General features: G+C 49.1%; 1 protein-coding gene across 1 annotated transcript; it reads left to right on the plus strand.

The window, feature by feature from the left end:
* Nucleotides 1–4,755: 4,755 nt before the first annotated feature.
* On the plus strand, nucleotides 4,756–13,914 carry AZIN2 (antizyme inhibitor 2). The gene is made up of 7 exons (XM_034754050.1): nucleotides 4,756–4,882; nucleotides 5,149–5,263; nucleotides 9,282–9,452; nucleotides 10,953–11,126; nucleotides 12,168–12,340; nucleotides 12,614–12,748; nucleotides 13,743–13,914. Exons 3-7 carry the CDS (start codon nucleotides 9,354–9,356, stop codon nucleotides 13,912–13,914), a joined length of 753 nt encoding a protein of 250 aa, XP_034609941.1. The 5' UTR covers nucleotides 4,756–4,882; nucleotides 5,149–5,263; nucleotides 9,282–9,353.
* The last annotated feature ends 37 nt before the right edge of the window (nucleotides 13,915–13,951 follow it).

The following is a 13,951-nucleotide window of genomic DNA, read 5'->3' on the forward strand; positions in this document are numbered from 1 at the left end:
TATTAGTCAGAACGAATGGTCCTTCCAATGATAGGTCAGGGCACATTTAGAACTAGATGAGAGGAAAAGAACTTCAACTAGATAACAGTGTTTGGGTGTCTTAATATGCATCTTAACAACATTTAGTGCTGCATAAACACAAATGAGCCTGTCAGTTCAGGGTAACTGCACCTGTATTCCCCCTTTGCGGTCCACCAAGGGCAGCCCTTCTAGGCTCCAGCTTCGCTCTGCCACCTCTCTTGGATAGAGACCCATGTCTCTTTCCCTCCTGACCAGGCTGCACAGTTCTGTGCCTACGCTGTGATACTCCCAGCAAGCCAGACAGTCTAAACAGGCCAATGTCTGAGCTTAGCTTTCTCTTCGAAAGCTATAGACAGCTGTAATTGCCAGCAGACACAGGTTACCACGCGGCTCTTTATGAGCAAGTACCTTTATTCTTCCGGTGAAAGCATTACAGAGAAAACATATTTAAAAGAATCTACCCACATGCTAATAAGCTTATCAGAGACCACCCCCCCCCCACCTCCAACAAGACTCGGGTAGGAGTGAGTCCTTCAAACCCCTGCAAGGTTTTTTTCTGTGGTTACAAGTTCATAACAGTCTTAGGCTCTGTCTGCACTACAGACCTTACAGCGGTACCGCTGTGCCGCTGTAAGGTCTCCTGCATAGTCGCTCTATCCCAACAGAAGAGAACTCTCCCGCTGGCATAATTAAACCACCCCCAATGAGCACCGGTAGCTGTGTTGGCGAGAAAGTATCTTTGGTCCCCCAGGCCTACAATAAGACATAAGCTTTGTATTTAATACAGTGGATTCCAAAGATTCATAGATTCATAGATTCTAGGACTGGAAGGGACCTCGAGAGGTCATCGAGTCCAGTCCCCTGCCCGCATGGCAGGACCAAATACTGTCTAGACCAAGACTAGACTAAGATACTTAGTTCACTTCATTAAATAAGATTTTCCAAGGATATTGCAGGAGATTGCTACATCTGTCACAGAGCCTATCCTCCCAACATGCCTGGGAGGTAGAAAAATATTTTTATCCTCAGTGGGGAAACTGAGGCATAGAGAGGGGAAGTGTCCTGCCTAAGGCCACAGAGTGAGTCAGGGTCAGAACCCCAACTAGAACTTGAGATTCCTTGTCTCTCTAGCCCAGTGGTTCTCAAACTTTTGTCCTGGTGACCCCTTTCACATAGCAAGCCTCTGAGTGCGACCCCCCCTTATAAATTAAAAACACTTTTTATATATTTAACACTATTATAAATGCTGGAGGCAAAGTGGGGTTTGGGGTGACAGCTCATGACCCCCCATGTAAGAACCTTGTGACCCCCTGAGGGGTCCCGACCCCCAGTTTCAGAACCCCTGCTCTAGCCTATGCTAGACCGTAGAGGGAAATGGGCTTCTGCTTTCCTTCCTCCTCATCTGGGGATAAACCGCATTCTTGGTTAGAGGGCTTATTATGAAGTGACACAGCCATAAGAACAACCAAACTGTGTCAGACAAATGGTCCATCTCGCCCAGTATCCTTCTTATGACAGTGGCCGGTGCCAGAGGCTTCAAAGGGAATGAACAGAGCAGGGCAATTTATGAAGTGATCCATCCCTTGTCATCCAGTCTCAGCTTCTGGCGGTCAGAGGTTTAGGGACACCCAGAACATGGGGTTACATCCCTGACCATCTTAGCTAATAGCCATTAATGGACCTATCCTCCATGGAATTACCTAATTCTTATTAGAACCCAATTGTACTTCTGGCCTTCATAACATCCTATGGCAATGAGTTCCATAGGTTGACAGTGAGCTGTGAGAAGAAGTACTTCCTTGTGTTAGTTTTAAACATGCTGCCTAATAATTTCATTGGGTGAATTCTGGTACTTATGTTATGTGAAGGGCTAAAGAACACTTCCTTGTTTGCTTTCTCCACACCAGTCATGATTTTATAGACCTCGATGATATCCCCCATTAGTCATCTCCTTTCTAAACTGAACAGTCCCAGTCTTTTTAATCTCTCCTCATATGGAAGCTGTTCCATCCCCCTAATCATTTTTGTTGCCCTTCTCTGTACTTTTCCCAATCCCAATCTATATCTTTTGAGAGGGGCGACCGGAACAGCATGAAAACTTGCAATGTACTTTGCAGAAATGAAAAGACTCAGACCCTGCCACAAAAAGATTACAGTTTCAATGAGACCATCTCAGGAATGACCACAACCGCTGAAAGAAAGGGAGATGATTGCTGAGTCAGTGCTCCCTCCAAGTGCAAATAAAGAAGCTGTGGGACACATGTAGGGTGACCAGATGTCCTGATTTTATAGGGACAGTCCCGATGTTTGGGTCTTATATAGGCTCCTATTACCCCCCACCCCCATCCTGATTTTTCACATTTGCTTTCTGATCACCCTAGACACATGTTCTGGATAAAGCTCGGAGGAACAGATTTTTACCTTTGAAAGGTTGGTGACAGCCACGCGGCAGGCGGTGCTAAGAGAGGTCAGTGGCAGGGAGATAGCTGCACCGAGCTGGTGTAGAGAAGGGATGTGGAAGTGGTAGGGAGGGCACTTTGCAAATAACAAGGATCTGTCTCTCTCCTCTATCCGCATCCCTACCACTCATGCTGATTGTTACACTAACGTAGCAGCCCTCGCAGAGACACTTTATACCAGCGCAGACTAAACAGATTACCAAACGCCAACCAGAGCAGGAGCAGAGGAGTCGGGGGTGAGGGAAGGATGGGGGGCAGCCTGTCTAGATAGACTGGCAGGCGCAGAGAAGGCAAGAGAGTGGGGGAGCCTTTCTGGGGGGGTTCAGTGAGGAGGATAGCTAGGGCTGCTGGGTGCCCAGTAGCAGCAGTGGAAACGGGGTTGGGAATGCGTGGGGAGGGGACTCTGCTGCTCTGTGCCTGGTCCTGGTCCCGCTTGGGAAGCAGCTGGAACTTGCTCCACCCCCCTGCAGAGATCTCAGATCGCCAGCAGCCAAAATCATCTCCCCGCCCCCACCATCAAACTTCAAACAGGGAGGGAAGTGTGTTATCCTGAAACTCCAGGGAGCACAGAAGAGCTCATTCATGGGGTGTCCAGGGATTTTGGAGAAACCACTCCAGAAAGGGGAGGCTCCTAAGACTGGAAGCAATATGGGTAGCGCCCTACCAAATTCATGGCCACGAAAAACGCCTCACGGACTGTTAAATCTGGTCTTTTGTGCTCTTTTCAGGGCCGGCTCTAGGCACCAGCAAAACAAGCTGGTGCTTGGGGCAGCACATTTTTAGGGGCGGCATTCTGGCGCGGGCCATGCCGCCCCTAAAAATGTGTCCCGGCCACCCTAACTCACCTCCGCTGATGCCGCTCGCGCACCGCTGCTCGCCCTCTCTCCCAGGCTCTCAAACCCGGGAGGGAGAGGGAGATCCCGAGTGGCCATGGCACACGCGCTGCTTCTCCCTCTCCCTCCCTCCCTCCTAGGCTTGAGAGCCTGGGGGGAGGAGGCAGGCTGGGGATTTGGGGAAGGGGCGGAGCTGAGGCGGGGCCGGGGGTGGCGTAAGAAAAAAAGGGGGAGAGGGGCGGCCAAAATTGTTTTTGCTTGGGGCGGCAAAAATCCTAGAGCCGTCCCTGGCTCTTTTACCCTATACTATATAGATTTCACATGAGAAACCAGCGTTTCTCAAACTGGGGGTCCTGACCCAAAAGGGAGTTGCAGGGGGTCGCAGTGTTGCCACCCTTACTTCTGCGCTGCCTTCAGAGCTGGGCAGCTGGAAAGCGGCGGCTGTTGGCCGGGCGCCCAGCTCTGAAGGGGGCGCCCCGCCAGCAGCAGCACAGAAGTAAGGGTGTCAATACCATATCACGCCATCCTTACTTCTGTGCTGCTGCTGACAGCGGCTCTACCTTCAGAGCCAGGATCCCGCCCAGCAGCTGCTCTCCAGCTGCCCAGTTCTGAAGGCAGCACCGCCACCAGCAGCAGCGCGGGAGTAAGGGTAGCAGTACCACAACCCCCCCTACTATATCTTTGCAACCCCCCCCCCACAATTCCTTTTTGGGTCAGGGCCCCTACAATTACAACACTGTGAAATTTCAGATTTAAATAGCTGAAATCATGACATTTACTATTTTTACAATCCTATGATTGTGAAATTGACCAAAATGGGCCGTGAATTTGGTAGGGCCCCAACTATGAGCCCTGGAGTCAAGCCACTGAAATCCCCAGTGTTACAGTAAAGCTGCAAGCAGCCCATGGGGTCTCACGCATCTGGGATGATTCAAGGCATCACGTTGTGATTCAAAGAATAACGGGGTGACTGCCCAGTGTTTAAGCTGCAGGAGGCCTTTGTCCTCCTCCCACCCCCAAAGCCCTCTTTGGCCCTATTCCTCTCCCCATTGGGACTTCCCAGCATCACACAGCTCATGTTATTTCTGCATCACTGCCCTGATGAGTGAGCGGCTTCTTGCCAGGGCGATGCTGCACGCCTGCTTGTAAGGCTCAGCTCGAGCAGTCGGGGAGATCAGCTGCCTGCCTGTCAGCAAACCGATAACTGGGTGCAGAGCAATCATTGCATGCAGAGCTGTGTGCTCATGCCCCAAAGGCAGCCTGCACACTGTCCCCCAGCAGACTGGGGCCTGCTTTCAATGGGGATGCCATAGAGAGTGCTTTGTGTCCGGCTCAGCCAATAGGATGGCTGGATTTGGTTGCCAAGGCCACTCTTGTGAATCAGAGATGGGCGGGAGCTGTGTATATAAGGGGTGGCAGACCCTCTCCAGGAGGGCAGGGCTAGTTGGTGCTGCTTGCATGGTGTAGGCTTAGGAGTGGAGGAGGAGGAACAACCACCACCACCACCGCTGAAGCCAATTCACTCTCTTGGGAGACCCATGGGCAGAATCCGTTTAAATGCTTTTTAAGGTAACACAGGCGAGGCAGGTTCCCAGCAAGAGCAGAGGAATCAAGGCCTTTCTGGGGCAGCTGGACCGGCTGGGAGGAGCTGAGGAGGGGGGTGATGGGTGCCTTTCTGTGGGGAGTGGGTGAGGAGGATGACTAGGGTGCTGGGTGCCAGGTGGGAGCAGAGGAAATGGAGGCGTAGGAATGGGTAGGGAGGGGACTGCTCTGTCTTTTGCGTGTACTTGACCCCTCTTGATAACCTGCTGGAACTTGCACTCTTTCCCCTGTAGAGATCTCGGATCCCCAGCAGCACCTGTGGCTCGGGGAGTTGCAAAAGCTCTGAATTCCCCGGAGAGCCCCCCTGGTAGCACACCTAGCCCCCCAAGAAGGAGGCTTTGGAACTTGGTAAGGAAAAGACATGCGGGGAGAGAGACAGAGTATACTGCATGTTCTCTTGTATCCAGTGCAGGCTGAGCGATCCAGGGTCTGGTCCTACCTTTATAGCTTATCAGTCCTGTGCCCGTGCAGCTCAAGATGATGGGTGGGATGAAGGACATTGATGTGTTTGGGTGGGAAGAAACCAGAAGAATTCTTGTCCCCTCTAAACTCTCCCTCCCCGGCTGCAGAGTTTGTCATTTCCTGGCCAAATGTATTCCCCTGCCCTGTAAAGCAGTGGTTCTTAAACGTTTGTACTGGGGACTCCTTTCACATTGAAAGCCTCTGAGTGCAACCCCGCCTTAGAAATTAAAAACCCTTTTGATATATTTAACGCCATTATAAATGCTGGAGGCAAAGTGGGGTTTGGGGTGGAGGCTGACAGCTCGTGACGCCCCGTGTAAGAACTTGTGACCCCCTGAGAGGTCCCAACCCAGAGTTTGAGAACCCCTGCTGTAAAGCTTTCTTTATTATTTGTTCGATACATTACAAGATCGTGCGTCTTGGGCCTGCAGTTCTTAGATCAGAGTGTGCTTTGCCCCTCCACCCTGCACTAGGAATTGCCCAAGTAAATCTCTGCAGAGGGTGAGAGATGCTGGGCAGTTCTCGGAAGCAGAGTTTGGGGATTATTTTTATCCCTTTAGATAAGGGCGACCGCGTTAACCCAAAAGACACGGGGCTGAAAAGCAAAGTCCCTCCCCCGCCCCCGGGTTTGACCTGGGACCAGAAAACAGTTCCTGCAAGCCTTTGTGGTGTCTTACACATCCTTAGATTATTGGCTGGAGTTAATATAAGGCAAGAGATCATTAAGGCTACACAGTTCAGCATTCGCATTGGGAAAATATCAGTGTGTATCCTTAACTCTGCCCCTTGTCTGTATGCATTATGCCACAGCCAGCTCTCCAGCTGGTGGACATTGGTGTAGTAAAAGGAGCTACACTGATTAATACCAGTTAAGGGTCTGGTCCGTCCTGTTTAATTCCACGACTGGTTGGCAAACCATGCCATCTCATACTAAGGTTTTCTAAAGAGATGCGTCCTGCTGCGCTATTTCAGTGGCGTGCCGAGGTCCATGAAACTCATCTCCTGGAAAACGACCCAGGGAATCTTTGCAGAACACATGGCAGATTGAGCCCTTTGCAGGAGAGTGTGAGGGAATATGGTCGGGCATCCACAGGCAATTTAAGTTTATAGCTAAGTTAGCGTTGTCATTAACTGCACCATTCATTGCCTGAGCGTCACCGGAAGGAGGCTGGGCTGCTGGCTGCAAAGACACCATATATTCATGGTTGCTGCTGAAACTGTTAAACTATGTCCCTTATAGAAGCAAACTTCTCCTCGAAGAGGTCGGTCACCTAAGAGGTACTGGCCCATTGCCACACTGATTTCATTGCCGCTGTAAAACTGAGACACAACACTACATGTATGTATCTGAGTAAGGCTAGGTCTACACGACCCGCCTAAATCGGCGGGTAGAAATCGATCTCTCGGGGATCGATTTATCGCGTCTCATCAGGACGCAACAATCGATCCCCGAATCGACGCTCTTACTCCACCAGCGGAGGTGGGACTAAGCGCCGTCGATAGGGAGTCACGGAGGTCGATTTTGCCGCCGTTCTCACAGCGGGGTAAGTCGGCTCCGATACATCGAATTCAGCTACGCTATTCGCATAGCTGAATTTGCATATCTTAAATCGACCCCCCCTGTAGTGAAGACCTGCCCTAAGTCTGTTGTGAAATGTGATATTGAATCATATCTCAGAAGCCCAGCGATTTGTGGCCATATCATTAAAGACTGTTGTATGCTGTATGCTAAAGAAAGCAACAGCAGAGCTGTGTGCACACTGGCACCTCCTGAGCTCTGAGAACTTAACTGTGCAACCGTAATGTTTTCTGAGCGTAGGTTTTTCATGGGGAACGTCCTAGTTTTTTATAGGGAAAATATAGATTCCATAATTGGGGACATTTGTCCAGACATCCAACACCCTAGATCTGGCCCATCTTCCCCATCGATAGCGATAGGAGCTTCCTCTTCTGTGATGTGACCCTGGGGATCTGTGCAGATTTTAGCCTCACGTGGAACCCTGCCCCTCTCCCTTCCTCTCTCAATCTCTCCATTTTTCACTGTGAATCGAAGTTAGCCAGTTTGGCCTTCCTTAACTGAGTGTGTTTTAAACTTCACAAAATGTCCTGCACAGCGTGACTTCCGACTGCAGCCGGGTCTGACCCACTCGCTCAACGGCACATCTCCTCAGTATGGATTATTTCCCTACAGATTGACACTTTCTTCCCAATTATTATTTATTTGTGTTGCACTCGTCATGGACCAAGACCCCATCGTGCCAGACAAGCACAACGTGGTTCTGGCCCCAGAGCTATCTTTTAAAAGCAAATCTTCCAGCTTCTTTGTTTTTAACTTAGTGGGGAAAGTCGGGAGTGGTAGAGATGTGTATATCAGACTCCAAATAGCGTAACTAATTTTACTCAAACTCATCTCCCGCCCCCCCCCCACACACACACAAAAAAATCATTTCCCAGCAGAGATCAAACTGTTAATTTCAGCCCGAAATGTGAAATTTTATAAGAAACTGAGAACACATGGGCCACCTTAATAAGCCGGGTCACTGCTATAATAAATCATAGAATCTCAGGGTTGGAAGGGACCTCAAGAGGTATCTAGTCCAACCCCCTGCTCAAAGCAGGACCAATTCCCAACTAAATCATCCCAGCCAGGGCTTCGTCAAGCCTGACCTTAAAAACCTCTAAGGAAGGAGATTCCACCACCTCCCTAGGCAGGGCTGGTGCTACCATTAAGGCGAACTAGGCGGTTGCCTAGGGCACCAAGATTTGGGGGTGCCAAAAAGCGGTGCCCCCAATTTTTTTTTTACAGCGTACCTCCCCGAGCACACGGTCGCCGCTCCACTTCTCTCGCCTCCCAGGCTTGCAGTGCCAATCAGCCGTTTGCTGCCGCAAGCCTGGGAGGAGAATTAGAGCAGAGGCGGCGTGCTCGGGAAGGAGGGGGAGCAGAGGTGAGCTGGGGTGGGGAGGTGGCGCGGGGCGGGCCCGGGGGGGGGGGGGGGCCGCGGGGGGGGGGGGGACCCCAGGCGGGGGGGGGGGGGGGGCGCAAGGTGGAAGTTTCGCCTAGGGTGCGAAACTTCCTTGCACCTAGGTAACCCATTCCAGTGCTTCACCACTCTCCTAGTGAAAAAGTTTTTCCTAATATCCAACCTAAACCTCCCCCACTGCAACTTGAGACCATTACTCCTTGTTCTGTCAAATAAGTCATCAAAAAGTCTGTGCTATGAGACAAGGCTCCGGGCTTGTTCAAACACACAACTTAAATTTAACAGTTTAGTTCAACCAAATGCAGCTTTGGTGTGTGGTCTCCCATGTCTGTTTAAAACGGGTTATATCAGTTTAGCTGACACCTGTGAAGTTACTGGCACAAGCTAAACTGATATAAATCCGGTTTAGTGCCACAGAGGAGTACAGCTGGGTGACATTTTTTGCACACAATATTTTTTGGGGGGAGGCTGAAAATACAGGTTCAGCAAAACTGAAATGTTTCCCGACTTTGTCAATTTCAATGAATGGTTTTGGTTAAAAAGAAATTCTAAAAAATCGAAATGTTTAGAATTGTTTGGTTTGAAATGATTTTTTTTGTTTCAAAATCTCATCTAACTTTAAAAAAAAATCAAACATTTACAAATTTTCAAAATCCAAATGAAATGTTTTTGACCCAAAATGATTCTTCAACTTTTTGAAATTGCCAATAAACTAATATATATATATATATATATCTGTTACTTGCTCAGCTTTGTAGAGGAGTTCCAGTGGTTTAACTGAATTAGTATAAAATTACATCTTTAGTTACAGCAGTACACGTTTGTGTGTAGACCAGGCCTTAGAGAAAGTGCCGGATGGGGATGGTCTCTGGGGATGGACCCAGAAGAACCCCACCACTAACTCTCTTCCTCCTTCCTTACAGTGTGTTGCATACTTAGAAACTACTTCCTACTGAAGGAGGCTTTAGAACTAGCAATTCTCCTAGATCTGGAGGATGAGTGGGTATTTGGATGAATCAGACTTTATGATGGTGGAGGAAGGCTTCACCACCAGAGACCTCCTTGAGAACCTCCTCATGGAGGCCTCCCAGACGGTAAGTGGCACGTAGCTTCTATGGGCCCTTCCTTCCCATCCACTGGCCCTGGTGTCATGTGGCATCTAACTGTAGGGGGGCTATTTAACTGTCGCTTGCCTCTGAAGCATTAGGATTTGAGACACTTTGGTGCAATTTCTCAGCATCTCACAACACTGAACAGCGGAGGGGGGGGGCGCAGAATTTTGTTTTCAATTTTGGTTTAGGGCCGGTTGTGGCCCAGTCAGCACACAGTTGCAGCCCATAGTATATATCTTGTGTGGATGTGGTCCACGTAATACATAGAGAGTTGCATATGCAGCCCACAGTGGTAAATAGGTTGAGAACCACTGGTTTAGGGCCAGAGTGGAGAGAACTGGGCAGTGGAATCTTTGTATTGTTGGGGACAGGAGACTTGCATTGCAGAGACCAGGGCCTGGATTCTCAGTTACACTGAAGCCCTTTTACATCATGCTGGAAGCGTGAAGGGGCTTTAAAGTGGATATAAACGTCATTTACATCCCTCGTTGCATTGCCACAGTGGTGTCAAAGGGCCTTTGTGTCATTAAGAATCAGGCCGAAGTTTGGGTGATTCCCTGACTAAAATGCACCTTAATGAGCGCTGCTGCCTTTCAGGGTTTCCTTGCCTGCTGGACTTGATAACATTGTGATTTGGGGGAACGGATAGTTATTTGCCAGTGGACTAGGGGAAAAGACACGAAGAAAAATCACATTTCTAAAAATCTCTTTGTCTAAAAATATCTCATCCGTTCCACTTTCCTCCTCACTTACGTCTTGTAGGGCTACTTCCTGGACTTTATTCTTAGCTCTTTGCTTCTCTTCAAATTAAAAGAGCTGATTTTATTTTTTTATTTTTTTGTGTGGCGCATCTCAGGGGTGCGCTCCTGCCCGTTCTTCCCATGGTGGACTGAGTCCCACCAGAATCTCGCTGCAGCTCTGAGAAGACCATATTGAATTCCAAACTGAGGCTTTGTGCTGATGTCCGTCAATCACAGGTTACCACTAACTGCCCTCAAGCTACCCCCCTTCGTATCATGTAGTCGCCCCACGCACAACATAGCCCACCCCCGCGCTGGTCGTGTTGAAGCATCTTTGAGCCTGGAGTTCTTCGTCACATTGGGCATTCTGCTGGTGTATCGATGCAAATGGAGCGTACATCAGCTGGGCGGGGTGCGCGCTACTGGCCGTCAGTTGGAAGACTTGGTTATTGGGCACCATTTGCAGACTTCACTGATTTCAGTAACAAAAAGATTGATTCTTAAGAAGCCCCCAAATTGGAGGGACCTTGATCATTGGACATTTAGGGCCTGATTCTCCCCTTCTTTATGTGGGTGTAAATCAGGAGTAACTCCACTGGCATCACTGGGGTGAGTGGAGAATCAGGCTCTTAGTTTTGAGTCTGGTGCCTTTGCTGCTCCATGAAGACTCTGCAACGCTCCTTCCTTGGGGGAGGGAGGGGCACTGAGACCACTGTCGCTGACTCGAGTCTCTTCCCTCTAGGGCAACAAAGGGGCCTTTTTTGTGGCAGACCTGGGGGATGTAGTGAAGAAACACCTGCGCTTCTTGAAGGCCTTGCCCCACGTCAAACCTTTCTACGCCGTTAAGTGCAACAGCAGCAGAGGAGTGGTGCGGACGCTGGCTGCGCTGGGGGCAGGATTTGACTGTGCTAGCAAGGTAGGAACAAAGGGAAAGAAGAACTCTGGAATGCAACGTCCTTGGGGTGCGGTGGCTAGATCTGTGCCCTGGAAGGTGGGGAGGGAACCAGCCAAGGCACGGTTTGACAGCACAAAGGTTAAACAAGCTTAGTGCAGCTTGCAGTGTCCTAGTCTGGGGCTTCCCATGCTGCATTTACATTGGAGGGAGTCTTCCCCCTTCTGGCACAACAGTAATAGTGCATCCTGCGAAATCTGCTTCCCGCAGTCGGGTGTTCCAAACTCGAAGGCAATCGTTCCCTTTCACCTGAATTTCCTTGTTTTACACATCTCCTGGACAGCAGAATCCATCTGTAATGAGGCATGTCCTAAGTGTGTTGGTTTTTCTGGGACACGCGGCCACAGTTCACTCTTAGATGGGTTCAGGGCTGAGTCAGAAGCTCCCTCTTGTCTCATTTAACGGGTTTTTCAGGGTGAAGCCAAGCAAGGCTATTTATTTCTTAGTGATTCAGTGGAACAGGTTGCCAAGGTGACATGTACTTATATGTTTTAAGAACAAAGCCTGAGGGAAAACAACAAAACCCGAGAGGCCATGACAATGAATGGAGTTGCACGCAGCCTGAACGTGCTCTAAACAACTAGTGGGGGAAAGATGCTCGTTCCTCCCTCCTTACACCATGTGAAGCAGTTTGGCCTAATGGAGAAGGGTTAGGTGGTGGTTTTTTATTACATATCTTGTGGTAACCTGGTCCATTCAGCTTGCCTCCTGCTCTTACAGACCTACCTTCTTTGGTCTTGTGTTTCTAGTGGTGTGTTACTGCTGTCTCTCGCTCGACACGCAGTCCACCATGACCCCTGTGGGAAAACCCACCTTTCTTCCTCTGTGTCTGGTTCCCAGGAGAATCCCAGGCCTGACTCCTGGTGAGTTATCCTTGGTGAACCCACAACGTGCATTAGAATGTCCCAGGCCTGAAGCTCTTGATTCCATAACAACTTGTATCCCACAACACTGAGTTCCCCAGAGGCTGATCCATACACCCTGCTAATAATGCCCTTGTTGCAGACGGAGATTGCATTAGTTCAGAGCATCGGGGTCCCACCTGACAAGATTATCTACACCAACCCCTGCAAACAGATCGCGCAGATCAAATACGCAGCCAGCCACGGGGTCCAGCTGATGGCTTTCGACAATGAAGTGGAGCTCGGGAAAGTGGCAAGGAGCCATCCACATGCCAGGTACGTATATAAACTCTGGGTATGGAAGAAGGAGGTTATTGAGGCTGGAAACAGAGATGGACCAAAGGTCCATCTCTCAATCTCATCTAGAGGGTGAACGTGACATTTCTTATGGGCAGGGCTTTTATGTATTTTCATAGCATGTTCATGTTCCATGTACTAGGGCTGGCTTCAGTAAAGAGTTGGAGAAATCGCGTACCTTGGCCTGCATGGTAATTGGGGAGTGGGAGACGAAGAGCTGGGACACCGACCTGGTGTAACTTCATTCCACAGGATGGTTCTGTGCATCGCCACCGACAACCCCAGATCCTCTGCCCGTCTGAGTGTGAAGTTTGGTGCCACCCTTAAGTCCTGCAGACACCTACTAGAAACTGCAAAGGAGATGAATGTGGAGATCGTTGGCATCAGGTACAGGGTGGCATCCTCATACCATGAAGCCTGATTCTCCCTAAACTGACATACATAAGCACAGACTCTGAATCCTAACTTTACTTGCCCTGAACTTTGTGGATCTGGGAGGGCCTGTCTGATCGCCAAACCTGGGCAAATCCATCCTACTGCATTTACTGGAGGGATTTCTCCTCTATTTCTGGTCACAAATAGCCCATGAACAGGCAGCAGAATTCCACGTTAATTATGACACGCTTCCCTAATTTTTTCAGACAAGGATTCCTGCTTACAGATTTGTTTGCAAATTGCAAGTGTTAGAAATTCACTCGGTTGGTTGGTTCCCCAAGTCACGTGGTATTGTTTCTGTTCCTTGCTTGGGTGACTTGGGGAACTAACCAATAACCAAGCAAACTTTGCATTGCATGCCTGGGTGTAAAACTAAAAATTTGCACTCAGGGGCTTTGGTTTCACAACTAAAAATATTTCAAGCTAAATTATTACCATTAAATGCAAGAAGGTCATGGGTGAGATCAAAATTAGTTAAATTAATCACAAGAGTGAATCTCTGTAATGTATGCCTTTTCTTTCTATGTATTGCACCTTTAAGGCTGATCTTTTTCAAAGGCTCCTAGGGGAGTTAGAGGATCAGCTCCTATTGAAAGTCATTGCAAATAGAGACGGAACTTCTTTGAAATTCCCAGCCTAGATATCTAAGAGCCTTGCTGGAGTCACTTTATGTGCAACTCACGGCAGACTGTCTAGGAGAAATCACACACACTGCGCTCTCCGCTGGAGGCTTTATTTTTGTTTTTCTTTAGTCTGAAAGGTTATTCTGACTGTAAGTCTCTCTCTCCTCTTGGTGTATGGGAAAAGCATAACTCTCCTATAGAATGATTATTTGTGAATAACGTTTTGCACTGTTTCCCCAAGTCTGCTCTCAATGCTCAGGGATTAGAGGAGGTTGAGAGACGGGGCTTAGCCCAGACTAAATGAAGGATTCTTCCCCCCTTAGTTTTCATGTTGGCAGCGGCTGCCTCGACCTGCAAGCCTTCCCTCGGTCCATAGCAGATGCTCGGCTGGTGTTTGAAATGGGTGCAGAGCTGGGCTACAAGATGCACTTATTAGACATTGGAGGTGGATTCCCTGGCACTGAAAACTCTAAAGTCCGGTTTGAAGAGGTATAAAGATTTCAGTTTGTGTTCTCTTTAGGCAGAGAAGCCA

The sequence above is a fragment of the Trachemys scripta genome, chromosome 20, assembly GCF_013100865.1.
Source record: "Trachemys scripta elegans isolate TJP31775 chromosome 20, CAS_Tse_1.0, whole genome shotgun sequence".
Lineage (NCBI taxonomy): Eukaryota > Metazoa > Chordata > Testudines > Emydidae > Trachemys > Trachemys scripta.

What these genes read in the sequence shown, in the direction of transcription:
- AZIN2 (XM_034754050.1), top strand. Translation starts at nt 9,354, where the DNA reads ATGAGTGGGTATTTGGATGAATCAGACTTTATGATGGTGGAGGAAGGC. An exon ending in GATTTGACTGTGCTAGCAAG is followed by an intron (nt 11,127 to 12,167) that starts GTAGGAACAAAG and finishes CCCTTGTTGCAG; the next exon opens with ACGGAGATTGCATTAGTTCA. An exon ending in AGGAGCCATCCACATGCCAG is followed by an intron (nt 12,341 to 12,613) that starts GTACGTATATAA and finishes TTCATTCCACAG; the next exon opens with GATGGTTCTGTGCATCGCCA.